Genomic DNA, 16451 nt, shown 5'->3' on the forward strand with positions numbered 1-16451 from the left:
GGAAACTTCACAGATCTGTTCAGCATGTCAGTCTACTAAAATGTCCTTTTGGAATTTGCGATAGGTCACGTGGTTTGGCAGATGTCGTTAATTAAACGAAAATTTTTTTTTTAATGGATATCTCTTGAATCGCTAGTACCTCAGACCTTGAGTTGGTAATTATATAATTCACACAGTGCAATACGTGCAGGCCACTCCACGGAGCGACCTTGCGGGCTTATCAACGAGGCGAGGCATAACACACATGTGTCTCAGCATACCTCAGATCAAGTTTGAAAACCAGCATCAACCATGCATAAATTTGCATATTCGATCATTTTTGACAAAGTTATGGCACTTTGAACTTTGGTCGGGGACATGTATTGCAGCGCAATGCTCAGAATGCTTGGTGAGAATGTTTCATTCTGATTTCTTCATTCTGGTATCCTTCCCCTGTGCCATTTTCTTTTATTAAATACACTTTGTCCCGGGGTGGATTCCACTTGTTCTGGCTGCTTCGTTTGGCAGTTTAGCGTAGTCGCAGTGGAGTTGGTGTGTGGGTGAAACCGTGGAGAGTGAAGGGTGTTGTGAATGCATGGTGAATGATCAGTAATTGATGTTGTAAAACAAATGATCTTTTCACCATTTTATTTCATTGTAGTTTATCTTTTCACCATTTTATTTCATTGTCGTTTATCTTTTCACCATTTTATTTCATTGTAGTTTATCTTTTCACCATTTTATTTCATTGTAGTTTATCTTTTCACAATTTTATTCCATGCTGAATCTTCCAGTTTCACTCTCAGCTTTCTGTGTTCTTCCATTTCTCCGCAGCTTTACCAGCATCCAGATGATGAATCCCAGGAGAGCTCCACACCCAGCAGCATTATTATGAATGAGATAAAGAGATGCAAAAAGCACTTGCGGAGACCTTAAGAACAAATACCGAGAAGAAACAAAGCAAATTAAGTATTTTCATTAATTACTCATTTTCTTATCAATCACATGTTGTTGTTAATATTGATATTGATCTGCCAGTCCAGGCTTTCTATCAAAATGGATCCCAACCAATAGCTCTCTCACTGCAGATCAAATGCACTTTGTCCTTCGGAGGGAACATTTGATGGATTATAAATTGTCAAAATATTTGTTTCATTTCAGGCAATAAATTATTCAAGGCTTGGATTAATCTTACTATAATTCACCAAATGTCCGTCTGTCTGTCCGTTCCCAGATACCGCAAAAAGAGCTGAACCAATCGCAACGATATTTTGGGTGGGTAATCCTGGAACCCCCTGGAATAAAATAGGCTATATTAGTTTTCCAATTTTTCCAATTTTCCAGTTTTTCCAAACACGATGGAATAATATTTACCGATATGAACAGTGATGTGGCTTTTGTTGAAATTCTACAAATACTGTTTAGATTTTTATGAGAATTATGAACCTGCCGCGAATGTGGAAGTGGACAGATGACGGCAATGCGCGGGTTTGATAATATCCAAATACAACCGTCATTCAATCGTAATGTTAAATTGTTAAACGTTAATCGTGTTAATCGTTTTGTTAAAGTATCAATTAATGATTGGAATTGAGTGAATACAATTACGATTTTGAATTCGTAATTGTGTTCACCCAACCGTACAGAACTTCACATCAGGATTTAAATATTTGTTTATGTCACAAATGTTGTGAAAAGTTAATTTTTTATATTAATGCTATTTAATTTGTGATTGCAGTTATGCTGTTTGGAATGAAAAAAAGAGATATAGAGTTCAAGTGAATAATGACGGAATGCCGTGATGGTTTCTACTTTCTAAACGTGAAATTCGTGGATCATCATATGCAGATTCGCCATTGACTGTGTATGGAACAAACGTACCTGTTTGTTTGCGAACGGGTATGTTTTTCATGGAAGTCGTTCACGAACTTGCTGTCCATGTCTAACGTGCGACTGAAGGTGCTTCAGGAATGTGGAATTTATTGGTTTCATGCTTTAGCATTTGCCGTTTCTGCATTGTCTGTTTGCCTCTGGCCTCCCACCCGTGCGTAGCACGGGTACCTCATTAGTGCTTGTAATTGAGCTTACATATTGATAATGGTTTTGAAACAATGTCTTAAACAATGTATAATACAATTCAAATGCTGCTAAGCTCTTCAAAGGCATCTCGATACAGACATTTTCACCATGAAAACTTTCAGAGGAGAGCAGGATGAGTTAGATGCTCGTGAGATGACTTAACTTGCTGAAGGACAACTAGCAGACAGTTCAAGATCTGAGGTGTGGACGCTATGTCGATAGAGCAGATAGACCATGATGCAAACACTTGCTAGCTCCAGTGAAGGCCTGAAGATCAGGCACTTCAGCAATATGGAGGACCTGTGCACATCGATTGTGATGTTCTACTGAAGAAGAGTCACCAAATTCTGATCATGATCAATGCTCCACTCAATAAGACCCCCACTCCACTGCCCTATTATACTCCCAATGAGGCCTACCATCCCATCCTTGAAATGTTTGGTCACGATCAATAAAATGGTTAATTTGATTACACTACCCCCTATTCCAACCCACCCTTAAATCTCAAATTATATTACAACCAAATAACTTCATTTTTTCCCCCATCAATAACCCCCCTCGGGGCCCACACTATCCCTTCCAAGTTTTGTGGTGTTCACTCAATTATTTATTTTTTCTACTTGGGCTAAAGCTCGTAATGTGCACTGACACACACACACACACACAAACAAACAAACAAACAAACACACCCACACACACACACACACACATAAACACACACATACACAGAGACACACACACACACACACACAGACACACATATACACACATACACACACACACACTCACACACACACACACACACACACACACAAACACACACACACGCTGACGAGACAAACACTTAACACAGCCACTGAGCTTGGGGGATGTGCCGTCACTACTGTCACTTCCCGAGACACTCTGGGTACCAGTGACGTCATAACAATGGCGCCTGTTCTCTGTGGGAAATTTCCTCAAGCGGAATTTCCTCCTCTCCATGGATGCCAACCGATGGGGATTGTCCATGCTCTGTCTTTTTCAAGCAAGGAAGCAGCAAGTACCATTTTAAAAGTCTTTGGTATAACTTGAACCAGTCCAAACTGGATGGGTGTTTCTCAGGAGACTCCTGTTTTGAGTTACAGATAACCCTTTTTTTTACCATAAATCCCCTATGATGCAAGCCAGGTTTGGTAGCACTGCGTGCCATAGGGATATTTATCTACGTGTTAGAGATAAATATCCCTGACATAGATATTTATCTACCCCCTCCCCAAAATTCCACCCCTGCATAAAATTACCTCTCTATTTACCGTGCGCTCGCGAAGCGAAAGCAGGGTTAAGCATTCGGGTACGTACGTGCATGCCTGCATTTTAAAAATTCATTTTCACGTCAACCGTTGGTCCGATTGACATGAAATTTTCACGATAGGAGGGCCTCCTTCTGTAGAATATTGTAGTGAATATTATGACGTCACATGTCACGTGGTACTGGCGCCATCTTGGAAAAACCACAAATATTTGCACCTCTATATCTCAAAAACTGCTGCACAGAAATAATTGTGACAGGTCTCATTGGAAAGAACTCTCCAGGCGGAATAAAATATGTGAATGATGACGTCATAGGTGCCGCCTTTATGACGTCATAATTCGACAAATAAAAAACTTTATCCGATCAGGATTAAATTTCTTGAGCATCTTCTCGGTATAAATTGATGCGGAAATAAAATTATAATGACGTCGTAGGTCACGTGGTTCGGACGCCCTATTGTTTTGAGTGAAGAGCCTGAAAAACCACTACAATCCAATTTTCTCCAAATCGACTGAACAGATGGAGGCCAAACTTTGCAGGCAGGATCGCATACCCATGACGAACAAAAAGGCCAGAGAGCATGACATCATGCGTCACATGGTTTCGGAGTTATGACGTTTTTAAGCATAAACTTTTAAAACCGAGTTCCTCCCTCATTTTTGATCCTGTCGAGGGGAAACTTCAGAGATGTGTTCAGCATATCATTCCACTAAAATGTTCTTTTGGAATTTGCGATAGGTGACGTTGTTTGGCAGATATAAATAATTAAACGAAAATATTAAAAAAATTATAACTATTGAACCACTTCATTGATTGACGTGAAACTTTATATTATAGTGGAGGTAATGAAGTTTAACAAGTTTGCGAAATTTCAAGATGATTGGATGTATGGTCTGGAAGCTGGAAGTTGCTATTTTGTGAAGAAGAAGAGTCTTCTAGAGTGGGCATGGAATTAATTATCACACTGCACATGACACGCAGGCAAAGTATGGAGCGACCTCACAGGGTCATTTTGACCGGAAATAAAATTCTGATTTCAGATTTGTCAATCGCTGAGGTATATTAACACATGACCAAAACAGATTTGGTGAAATTCCGACGATTTTTGACAAAAATATAACATTTGTGTCTGCATTTCAGTAAAGTAAAGTGTGTGATGTGTCAGCATTTTAAAAAATTGAAACGTGGTTCATTGTAAATAACTCCATATGGGGAATAGGTGTTGTTAACGATGATGTAATTGGTGCCATAATTATGACGTCATAATTCGACAGGGACAATGCTGAGTCTGATCAGTTTGAAATTTATTGAGCATGATCTATGCAACAATTATTTAGAGAATATAAATTGATGATGTCATCGCTCACGTGGTCTGGCAGCCATATTGAATCAAAAAAAAAAGAAACGTTCAAAAATAGAAGAGTTGGCTCACACCAAGTTGACTGCACAGGGTAAGTATTCTATGAATACCATCTAGTTTACTATCTTTTCAACCCCATTATGCATGCTAAATTTGATTGTGATGACTTAAGCGTTACAAATATTTACTCCCTCCACCCCCACTCCCACCCTGCCTATAAAAGGCTGGAGTTTCTCAATATAGTGTGTTGGGCCTTGTCTTGTTCCTCGTTCAAATGACCTCTCCAATGCACTGGAAAACCCTATCTTCCCTTTTTCAGATGACTTCCTATCGTGCCGTATAATACTCTCTATAATACCCTCTCCCAATGCGAGTGGACTACAGCTGCCTCACTCTCTTCTGATCTGACATTGAAATTGAGTGAAATGTCCTTCTATCCTGGAAATGTTGCTGTCTCACCCTGTTGCTCTGTAAGGATTGCGAAACTAACCGAACTGCCTATTTCCATGGGCCGGCATGAGAAGATGTTTAGTCTCTTGAAGATTTGTGCCTCACCATCAGCGATGACCTATGGGCCAACTACATAGTAAAGATGGCCGAAAAAGCGAGCAGCAAACTGGTCATCCTCCATCGATCCACATCTTTCCTTGGAAAATGAGAGCTATCACCGTTTACAAGGCCTTTGACAGTCTTCATGTAACAAAGGAGTTGAGGTGTTTCAGTGTTTCCTCCATTTTCTCTCTCTTTTCCTGTCCTGTTGTGCCAATTGTTGCACCGCGAACACGCTGTCATTTTAACCTTGCTTTTGCATCAGCTTTTCTCTCTTCTGTACACAAAAACGAACCTTTATTTCCCCACCAATAATGTTTTTTGAGCAATGCACCAATGCAATGATCAGGCACATACGTCACTTGTCACACCCAAAATGGAGGTATGATCCAGCTGTACTCATCCTTTTTACAGTGATTAATTGCATCGGGATAATTTTTCAGGAGAGCGAGAAAACAACATCTGTCCAACCTCAAGATTGAACATTCAAAGTAATCTCCCTCCTCCAAAATCTGGTGGCAGGTTGTTAAGTCTGTCTGTGGAGTTGTTAGGGTTAGGGTTAGGTTAGGGAGTAGAAGCAAGCAGTTGAATACAAGCAAGCAGTTGAATACAAACAAGCAGTTGCATACAATTAAGCAGTTGAACACAAACAAGCAGTTGCATACAAGCAAGTAAGCGGATGCATACAAACATTTACGTGGATGCATACAAGCAAGCAGTTGCATACAAGCAAGCAGTTGCATACAAGCAAGCAGTTGAATACAAACAAGCAGTTGCATACAAGCAAGCAGTTGAATACAAACAAGCAGTTGCATACAAGCAAGCAGTTGCATACAAGCAAGCAGTTGCATACAAGCAAGCAGTTGCATACAAACAAGTAAGCGGATGCATACAAGCAAGCAGTTGCATACAAGCAAGTAGTTGCATACAAGCAAGCAGTTGCATACAAGCAAGCAGTTGCATGCAAACAAGCAGTTGCATACAAGCAAGCAGTTGCATACAAACAAGCAGTTGAATACAAACCAGCAGTTGCATACATGCAAGCAGTTGCATACAAGCAAGCAGTTGCATGCAAGCAAGCAGTTGCATACAAGCAAGCAGTTGCATACAAACAAGCAGTTGAATACAAACCAGCAGTTGCATACATGCAAGCAGTTGCATACAAGCAAGCAGTTGCATGCAAGCAAGCAGTTGCATACAAACAAGCAGTTGCACACAAACAAGTAAGTGGATGCATACAAGCAAGCGGTTGCATACAACAAGCAAGCAGTTGAATACAAGCAAGCGGTTGCACACAACAAATAAGTGGTTGCATAAAACAAGCAAGCGGTTGCATACAAGCAAGTCGTTGCATACAACAAGAGAGTGGTTGCATCCAAACAAGCGGTTGCATACAACAAATAAGCGGTTGCATAAAACAAGCAAGCGGTTGCATACAAGCATGTGGTTGCATACAACAAGTAAGCGGTTGCATACAAACAAGTGGTTGCATACAACAAATAAGCGGTTGCATACAACAAGCAAGCGGTTGCATACAAGCAAGTGGTTGCATACAACAAATAAGCGGTTGCATGCAACAAGCAAGCAGTTGCATACAAGCAAGCAGTTGCATACAAGCAAGCAGTTGCATACAAACAAGTAAGCGGATGCATACAAGCAAGCGGTTGCATACAACAAGCAAGCAGTTGAATACAAGCAAGCGGTTGCATACAACAATAAACTGGTTGCATAAAACAAGCAAGCGGTTGCATATAAGCAAGTGGTTGCATACAACAAGCAAGCGGTTGCATACAAGCAAGCGGTTGCATATAACAAATAAGTGGTTGCATAAAACAAGCAAGCGGTTGCATACAAGCAGGTGGTTGCATTCAACAAGCAAGCAGTTGCAGACAAGCAAGTGGTTGCATACAAAAATAAGTGGTTGCATACAAGCAAGTGGTTGCATACAACAAATAAGCGATTGCATAAAACAAGCAAGTGGTTGCATACGAGCAAGTGGTTGCATAAAACAAGCAAGCGGTTGCATACAAGCAAGTGGTTGCATACAACAAATAAGCGGTTGCATACAACAAATAAGCGGTTGCATAGAACAAGCAAGCGGTTGCATACACGCAAGTGGTTGCATAGAACAAGCAAGCGGTTGCACACAACAAGTAAGCGGTTGCACACAACAAGTAAGCGGTTGCACACAACAAGTAAGCGGTTGCACACAACAAGTAAGCGGTTGCACACAACAAGTAAGCGGTTGCACACAACAAGTAAGCGGTTGCACACAACAAGCAAGCGGTTGCACACAACAAGCAAGCGGTTGCACACAACAAGCAAGCGGTTGCACACAACAAGTAAGCGGTTGCACACAACAAGTAAGCGGTTGCACACAACAAGTAAGCGGTTGCACACAACAAGTAAGCGGTTGCACACAACAAGCAAACGGTTGCACACAACAAGCAAACGGTTGCACACAACAAGCAAACGGTTGCACACAACAAGTAAGCGGTTGCACACAACAAGTAAGCGGTTGCACACAACAAGTAAGCGGTTGCACACAACAAGTAAGCGGTTGCACACAACAAGTAAGCGGTTGCACACAACAAGTAAGCGGTTGCACACAACAAGTAAGCGGTTGCACACAACAAGTAAGCGGTTGCACACAACAAGTAAGCGGTTGCACACAACAAGCAAGCGGTTGCACACAACAAGCAAGCGGTTGCACACAACAAGCAAGTGGTTGCACACAACAAGTAAGCGGTTGCACACAACAAGCAAACGGTTGCACACAACAAGCAAGCGGTTGCACACAACAAGTAAGCGGTTGCACACAACAAGCAAACGGTTGCACACAACAAGTAAACGGTTGCACACAACAAGTAAGCGGTTGCACACAACAAGTAAGCGGTTGCATGGGCTGAGATACAAATGAATGCAGCGGTTGCTTACTCTCAGATGAACTTGGTTTGCTGCTTGTAGGAGTTGGCATGGAGGAAACATCTGTAGGAAACATTTTCCAACCAATAAATACAATGGAGGTTCGGATAACCACAGTAACAACGAAAAGGGCACTCGGTCGAGCGCATACCTCCACCAGGTGGAACAGTTTACATCTTGTATCCCACTGATAGGCCGAATCTGGATTCGGACCTGAACCAAAATCTAATCGGCTTGTTATTGTCACCTGACCAACTCATCCACCAAGTTTATTCATAACTCGTCCTTAACTTTTTTAAATATCATGTTATTTATCACTTTTCGCCCGATCTCCCAATGGTGAAGAATCACTTCAGAAATTAAATAATTCTCGTATCCGAATCCATATTCAGATCTTCACCACAATCGAATCGATTCGGTCTTGTCACACACACAACCTCTCCACCAAGTTTCATCCGAATACATCCTCAACTTTTTGAGATATTGTGCTACATGTCGGTTTTAGCCGCATCTCTCAATGGTGAAGAATCATTTTTATAAATTATCGTAGCCGGATCCGGAACCTCACCAAAATCTAATCATTTCATCTTTACCACATACACAATATATCTGCGAAATTTCCTCTGAATCCGTCCACAACTTTTTGAGATATCTTGCTCACAGACAGACAGACAGGGTGAAAACATAACCTGCATCCACCTTCGGTGCGGAGGTGACAATTGTGAATGTTCGAGTAATGTGGGCAAGATGTCACCTCCTGCATGTATATAACCTCGTCCGTCATTTCGTTCAGTTTACCCTGTCACTTATCCTCCTTATCTTCCTTATCCTCCTCCTTATCCTTATCCTCCTCCTTATCCTTCTTAAAGCCTCCTTATCCTCCTCATCCTCCTTATCTTCCTTATCCTCCTTATCCTCCTCCTTATCCTCCTCATCCTCCTTATCTTCCTTATCCTCCTTATCCTCCTTATCCTCCTTATCTTCCTTATCTTCCTTATCCTCCTTATCCTCCTTGTCCTCCTTAAATTCCTTATCTTCCTTATCCTCCTTATCCTCCTTATCCTCCTTATCTTCCTTAGCTTCCTTATCCTCCTTATCCTCCTTGTCCTCCTTATATTCCTTATCTTCCTTATCCTCCTTATCCTCCTTATCCTCCTTATCTTCCTTATCTTCCTTATCCTCATTATCCTCCTTGTCCTCCTTATATTCCTTATCCTCCTTATCTTCCTTGTCCTCTTTATCTTCCTTATCCTAGTTATCCTCCTTATCCTCCTCATCCTCCTCATCTTCCTTATCCTCCTTATCCTCCTCCTTATCCTCCTCCTTATCCACCTCCTTATCCTCCTCCTTATCCTCCTTATCCTCCTCATCCTCCTTATCTTCCTTGTCTTCCTTATCCTCCTTATCCTCCTTATCCTCCTTATCCTCCTCATCCTCCTTGTCTTCCTTATCTTCCTTATCTTCCTTATCCTCCTTATCCTCTTTATCTTCCTTATCCTCCTTATCCTCCTCATCCTCCTCATCTTCCTTATCCTCCTTATCCTCCTCCTTATCCTCCTCCTTATCCTCCTCCTTATCCACCTCCTTATCCTCCTCCTTATCCTCCTCCTTATCCTCCTCCTTATCCACCTCCTTATCCTCCTTATCCTCCTCATCCTCCTTGTTTTCCTTATCTTCCTTATCTTCCTTATCCTCCTTATCCTCCTTATCTTCCTTATCCTCCTTATCCTCCTCATCCTCTTTATCTTCCTTATCCTCCTCCTTGTCCTCCTCCTTATCCTTCTCCTTATCCTCCTTATCCTCCTTATCCTCCTCATCCTCCTTATCTTCCTTATCTTCCTTATCTTCCATTGTCTTCCTTATCCTCCCTATCTTCCTTATCCTCCCTATCTTCCTTATCCTCCTTATCCTCCTTATCCTCCCTATCTTCCTTATCCTCCTTATCCTCCTTATCGTCCTTATCCTCCTTATCCTCCTCCTTACCCTCCTTATCCTCCTTACCTTCCTTATCCTCCTTATCCTCCTCATCCTCCTTATCCTCCTCATCACACTACCATCTTTACACCTTCACAAACTTCCCTCAATCCCCTCATCCACACACTTCTCTCACTACCTTTTCTACCATTTCAGCTACTTCCCTCGTGTCGTTCGCCCAATCACCTCCATCCCTTTACAGACTTCACACTCCACACTTCCTCCTTTACCAATTTCATCTCATCCCCCATACATTTTCACCAACTTCCTCCCTCATGCACTTCTCCCTCTATCTATTTGTCCACTCCTCTGTCTACCTGTTCACTCATTCCCACAAATTCATTCACTCATCCATCACATCACCCGTCTTCTTCAAATTTAAATCGATTTCATCACATCTTGTTCACAGTTATCAAGTTAGAACTGAAATCACCTGTTTAATCAAACCAGGTACTATTTGTTACCTTCATCGTTGTTTTTACTGAACGAATCCACATCCCAGGTTAACCCCACATAACTTACCAACCACCTCCAGCCTGGTTCCTCCACCACAACCTGCATATCCATATGGTCCTTGACTTGTTCTGATCCTGATAACACAGAAATAATCTCCAGAGTCGTTCACGTTGAGCTGGAAAATCCCCAGAGTGAATCTTCTTCTTCTCAGGTTCGAATGTTCTTGTATTTCATGAACAGTTTGATTCGCACGGTTAATGTATTCCTCTGATGCAGATTTTCCAAAGAAAACTGCTTTTCCTGTGAAGCTGTTGGGACAGTGTTTGTACCAGGACACGATGGGATCATCTGTAATGTACACCTTGTGTTTATATGTGTAACTGCTCTTCATGGAGACGTCACAGTGGAACTCGGCCCGTCCGTTCACATTGGCAGTGGTTGTGGTTATTGGTTGGGACACAGAGAGATTGGCAGATGATGGTGGTGGCGACCTCGCCATGCAACCACATTGGTCATGATCCAGGGTCTCTGGGGTTGGTGTGGGTCGGGAATGAAGTTAAAATATTATTATATATTTATTCTTCATTAAATTCATTATTTCTATGCGCAATTTAATAAATGTGATGTCATTAACACAACCTTGATGATAAATTATACTTTTTGTGCTGTTAATGTTCAAGTCGAGGATATTTTGTGTTTTAAATGTATTGTGAAATTGTTCAGAAAGACAATCGTGTGTTCCTGAAAAGGGGGTAAATAAAATTATTTACCAACCAATTGGAGGCAGGGAGCGGGGAGGTAGCAGGGGAAGGGGTAAGGGGTGATGAGGGTGGTGGGGCAGGGAGTGTGAGGGGAGGGTGATGAACGTGGTGGGGACAGGGGGTGTGGGAGGGTGATGAACGTGGTGGGGACAGGGGGTGAGGGAGGGTGATGAACGTGGTGGGGACAGGGGGTGTGGGAGGGTGATGAACGTGGTGGGGACAGGGGGTGAGGGAGGGTGATGAACGTGGTGGGGGCAGGGGGTGTGAGTGGAGGGTGATGAACGTGGTGGGGGCAGGGGGTTTTTGGAGGGTGATGAACGTGGTGGGGACAGGGGGTGTGGGAGTGTGATGAACGTGGTGGGGACAGGGGGTGTGGGAGGGTGATGAACGTGGTGGGGGCAGGGGGTGTGGGAGGGTGATGAACGTGGTGGGGGCAGGGAGTGTGAGGGGAGGGTGATGAACGTGGTGGGGACAGAGGGTGTGGGAGGGTGATGAACGTGGTGGGGACAGGGGGTGTGGGAGGGTGATGAACGGTGAAGGGGACAGGGGGTGGGGGAGGGAGATGAACGTGGTGGGGGCAGGGGTGGGGGCAGAGATTGAGGCAGGGTGAAGAAAGTGGGGGGGGGGGGTTGTGATGAGTCGGAGCTCCTTTGAATGACCAGACGAATGAATCAGTTCACTATAGACTAATTAATGCAGGATCTCTCATATTTTAAATGTAAGGACATTACGGAGGCTTGTGGAGAGGTTCAAACTTGGTTATCACAGTCCATTCAATGTACATGAAAATAACGATAACTAAAAGTCATTTTTCCTTTGTTGAAGCTCCATCTCTCTTTTGTGCTGACAAAGGATAAACATCAGCTCTCCTTGCTTCCCAAGGTGGTGGCATATAGTTCAATGCAGGTGGTGCTGATTCCATCAATTGTTCTACCTGTCCACCATGGCATTCATGACCAAGACAAGTTCTTTGTTGTACTTTTCATTCTACTTTGAGCAAATAAAAAATTTACCAAACAATTTCTGGTCATCCCAATTTGTTTATTTTTCATTGTACAAGACTATAAGTTATGAGTCTGGTCTCACATAGAAGAAAAAATAATTAAATAAGGATGGTTGTTGGGTTAAAAATGAAATAATTTAATGAAACTTTCATGGAAAAAAGTCAAAAATGTTTCTTTAATTTCCTCAATGTCTGTTGCAATAACAACTTAGGATATGGAATTATGAATTACCTTGAGTAGTAATATCTGAGTTGAAGGTAATGGGCCCTTAATACGATGGTTCTTACCTGTAGGTCGGAAAGTAAAAGTGAGCAAGAGAAGCAGGTAGATGTCTCCAGCGAAGGAATTCATGACTGTTTCATCCACAACTGTCACTCGGAATGAAACTCTCACTCTGGGAAAGTGAAATACTGCACAGGGAAGTATCGAAGAGTTTTGTTGGAATGAAGAGAGAATGAAGGACTAATGAATGGTTCAATGAATGATTGAATGAGAGATTGAATGATGTGGTCGACACAGGTGTTCTTGGATGTTAGTCTGTGTGTGGACAGTGAGCTGAGTCACCACGATAGAGGAAGAGGAAAATGATATTTATCACAGGGAAACAGATGGACGATGACAAACAGTGAAGATTGGATGGTTTGAGGAAGTTTGATGGTTTTGTAAATGGTAAGATGGCGTGTGCCGTGGCTTGCCTTGACATGTACAGTTTTTGTCTCCCACCCCTCTGACAAGGTCCAGGTCTTGGCTATGGAGATGAAAATTAGCTCTGTCCAACCCACCCATCATCTGTCCATGTAATTTTGTGCACACTGTATTTGAAAAACCAATTTGTATCAGGATGTCGGTAGACTACCTATGTGGGCATGTCATGTGCACTCCATATTTATAATAAACTAGCAGAAGTACCCGGCGTTGCCAGGTGGGGGAGGGGAGGGGAACGGGGAGGAGGAGGGGAGGGGAGGGGAGAGGAAAGGACGGGGGAGGGGAGGGGAGGGGGAGGACTGGGGAGGGGAGGGGAGGGAGCAGTCAGAAGTGGAAGCTCTTTTACGGATAATTTATATCTCAAAGGGGAGGGGAGGGGAGGAAGTGGAGGGGAGGGGGAGGGGAAGGGGAGGGGAGCAGTCAGAAGTGGAGGCTCTTTTACGGATAATTTATATCTTAAAGGGGAGGGTAGGGGGAGGAAGGGGAGGGGGGCGGGAAAGTTGAGAGGAGGGGGTAAGGGGAGGGGGAAAGGGAAAGAAGAGGGGGGGAAGGGGAGGAGGAGTTGAAGGGGAGGGGGGAAGGAGAGGGGAAGGGTGGGGAGAGGGGGAAGGGGAGCAGTCAGAAGTGGAAGCTCTTTTACAGAGAATTTATATCTTAAAGGGGAAGGGAGGGGGGGGGGGGAGGGGAGCAGTCAGAAGTGGAGGCTCTTTTACGGATAATTTATATCTTAAAGGGGAGGGGAGGGGAAGGAAGGGGAGGGGGAGGGGGGAGGGGGGAAGGGGGAGGGGAGGGGAGGGGGTGGGGGGAGGAGAGGGGGGGAAAGGAGGGGGGAGGGGGGAAAGGGGAGGGGGAGTTGAAGGTGAGGGGGTAAGGAGGGGGGAAGGGTGGGGAGAGGGGGAAGGGGAGCAGTCAGAAGTGGAAGCTCTTTTACAGAGAATTTATGTCTTAAAAGGGAGGGGAGCTTGTCACGGAGATGTCTTGCCTCGCCCTCCCCATGTGAACAAAGCATGCCTCCAACGAAGGATGCTTTAATTCAGCACACTAGGCGGCCTCGTACCAAGCTGCGGTTTTTCGGCGCTCACTGCAACAAATGATCAATCCCCCGTCCCCTGATGGTCACGGATGAACATTATTAAACGATGAACTCTCCATCAAATAGATGACGAAGCCCTCAGCTCCAGAGAGTATTCTCGAAATAATAAGCTACAAATGTCTGAAAACTCGTTGCGAAGGTATGCTGTGCTCCTCTCGTAAGTCGGGTTTGTCTTGCACCGATTTATGTTGTTGTAAAAATTGCATGAACTCCACCGAGACTATCACACAACAGCGCTTACAAGGGGATGGAGGTGTGGACATCGACAAGGATGAATATCTTGATGAACAAGCATTCTGAGTATTGCGCTGCAATACAGGTCCCCTACCAAAGTTCAAAGTGCCATAACTTTGTCAAAAATGATCGAATATGCAAATTTATGCACGGTTGATGCTGGTTTCAAACTTGATCTGAGGTATGCTGAGACACATGTGTGTCACGCCTCGCCTCGTTGATAAGCCCGCAAGGTCGCTCCGTGGAGCAGCCTGCACGTATTGCACTGTGTGAATGAATGAATGAATGATCGTTTTAAGGCCATTTTCCCCGCTAGAGCGGGAGTTAGCCTTGCAAGCCCCATGACAATCATGGTTCCCTGTTTGAGGCAATGTTTTTATGGCCGGATGCCCTTCCTGACGACAGCCATTGGCCACACTCTTACAATACACAGGGATATGGTGTACCTATTCTAAATCAGGGTACACACCGTGATCATTCATCCCAGCAAGCTGGTACTCAATTTGCCGACCTCGTTAGGATGAAGGGCTGAGTCAACCCCCCTGGCGTTAATTCAGCGATCGACCGGGATTCGAACCCAGGATCCTAGAATCCCAAGCCGGCACCCTAACCGCTAAGCCAACGCCAGGCTCTGTGTGAATTATATAATTACCAACTCATGGTCTGAGGTACTAGCGATTCAAGAGATATCCTTTTTTAAAAAACATTTTCCTTTAATTAACGATATCTGCCAAACCATGTCACCTACCGCAAATTCCAAAAAGACATTTTAGTAGACTGACATGCTGAACAGATGTGTAAAGTTTCCCCTCGATTAGATCAAAAATTAGGGAGGAGCTCGGTTTTAAAGTTTCATGCTTTAAAACGTCATAACTCTGAAACCATGTGACGCATGACGTCATGCTCGGTGACTTTTTTGTTCGCCATGGGTATGCGATTCTGCCTGCAAAGTTTGGCCTCGATCTGTTCAGCCGTTGCAGAGAAAAAGGGGTTTTCGTGTTTTCACGAAAAACAATATGGCAGCCGAACCGCGCGACCTGTTACGTCATAATTACCATTAAAATATTCTACAGACCGATTCCCTCATATGGTGAAAAATTGATCTCAATCGGTCCTATTTTTGCGGAGAAAATCTTTTTTAAAGGAAATTTAAACTTAAAATGGCACTGAGTTAAGGAGCATCAGAATTATCAGAATTCCCAAAGTTCAAAGTGCCATAACTTTGTCAAAAATGATCGAAACGTCGTGAAGTTCGAACTTGATCTGTAACTTATCATAAGGAAACCATGTGCCAAGTTTGAAATCATTAGCATTCAGCGTTTAGAAAAAAAAAGTCCGGAAAACTGTTCTTTGCGTGACGGACTGACGGACTGACGGACGGACGGACGGCGTGCAAACCTATAGTCCCCTCCGCTGTACACCGGTAGGGGACTAATAACTGTTGGGGTGGAATGGGGGTGGAATGTTTTGCCTATGGATTGAATGAGACGGGAAAGCGCACTGACCAAATTTGTCATGTAATATCTAAGTTCTAAGTTTATGTTCTAAGTTTATGGCAATTTCCATTCACTTTGTAATGTTTTGACGTAAATAATGCTACTTGAGCCCGTGTACGTTCAGAATTTTCGCATACATCGAAGCCTGTATCTTTGCGTATTGACACGACGGTGAATAAACTATCATGCGATTTACTTCAGGTGCGTGCCTTATTATTTGTCCCCAACCGGTGTACACCGGAGGGGACTATAGGTTTGCACGCCGTCCCTCCGTCTGTCAGTCCGTCAGTCTGTCAGTCCGTCAGTCCGTCACGCAAAGAACAGTTTTCCGGACTTTTTTTTCTAAACTCTTAATGCTAATGATTTCAAACTTGGCACATGGTTTCCTCATGATAAGATACAGATCAAGTTCGAACTTCACGACGTTTCGATCATTTTTGACAAAGTTATGGTACTTTGAACTTTGGGAATTCTGATAATTCTGATGATCCTTAACTCAGTGCCATTTTAAGTTTTAATTTCCTTCAAAAAAGATTTTCTCTGCA

At 43.4% G+C, this 16451-nt stretch overlaps 1 protein-coding gene across 1 annotated transcript; it reads right to left on the minus strand.

Annotated features, from left to right (window-relative positions):
* Nucleotides 1-610: 610 nt before the first annotated feature.
* On the minus strand, nt 611-13433 carry LOC144890616 (uncharacterized). The gene is made up of 4 exons (XM_078771194.1): nt 12666-13433; nt 10680-11141; nt 8196-8246; nt 611-910 (listed from the first exon to the last, which is right to left on the minus strand). Exons 1-4 carry the CDS (start codon nt 12727-12729, stop codon nt 816-818), a joined length of 672 nt encoding a protein of 223 aa, XP_078627320.1. The 5' UTR covers nt 12730-13433; the 3' UTR covers nt 611-815.
* Nucleotides 13434-16451: the final 3018 nt, after the last annotated feature.

This window comes from Myxine glutinosa, chromosome 1 (genome assembly GCF_964187855.1).
Source record: "Myxine glutinosa chromosome 1, kmMyxGlut1.1, whole genome shotgun sequence".
Classification (NCBI taxonomy): domain Eukaryota; kingdom Metazoa; phylum Chordata; class Myxini; order Myxiniformes; family Myxinidae; genus Myxine; species Myxine glutinosa.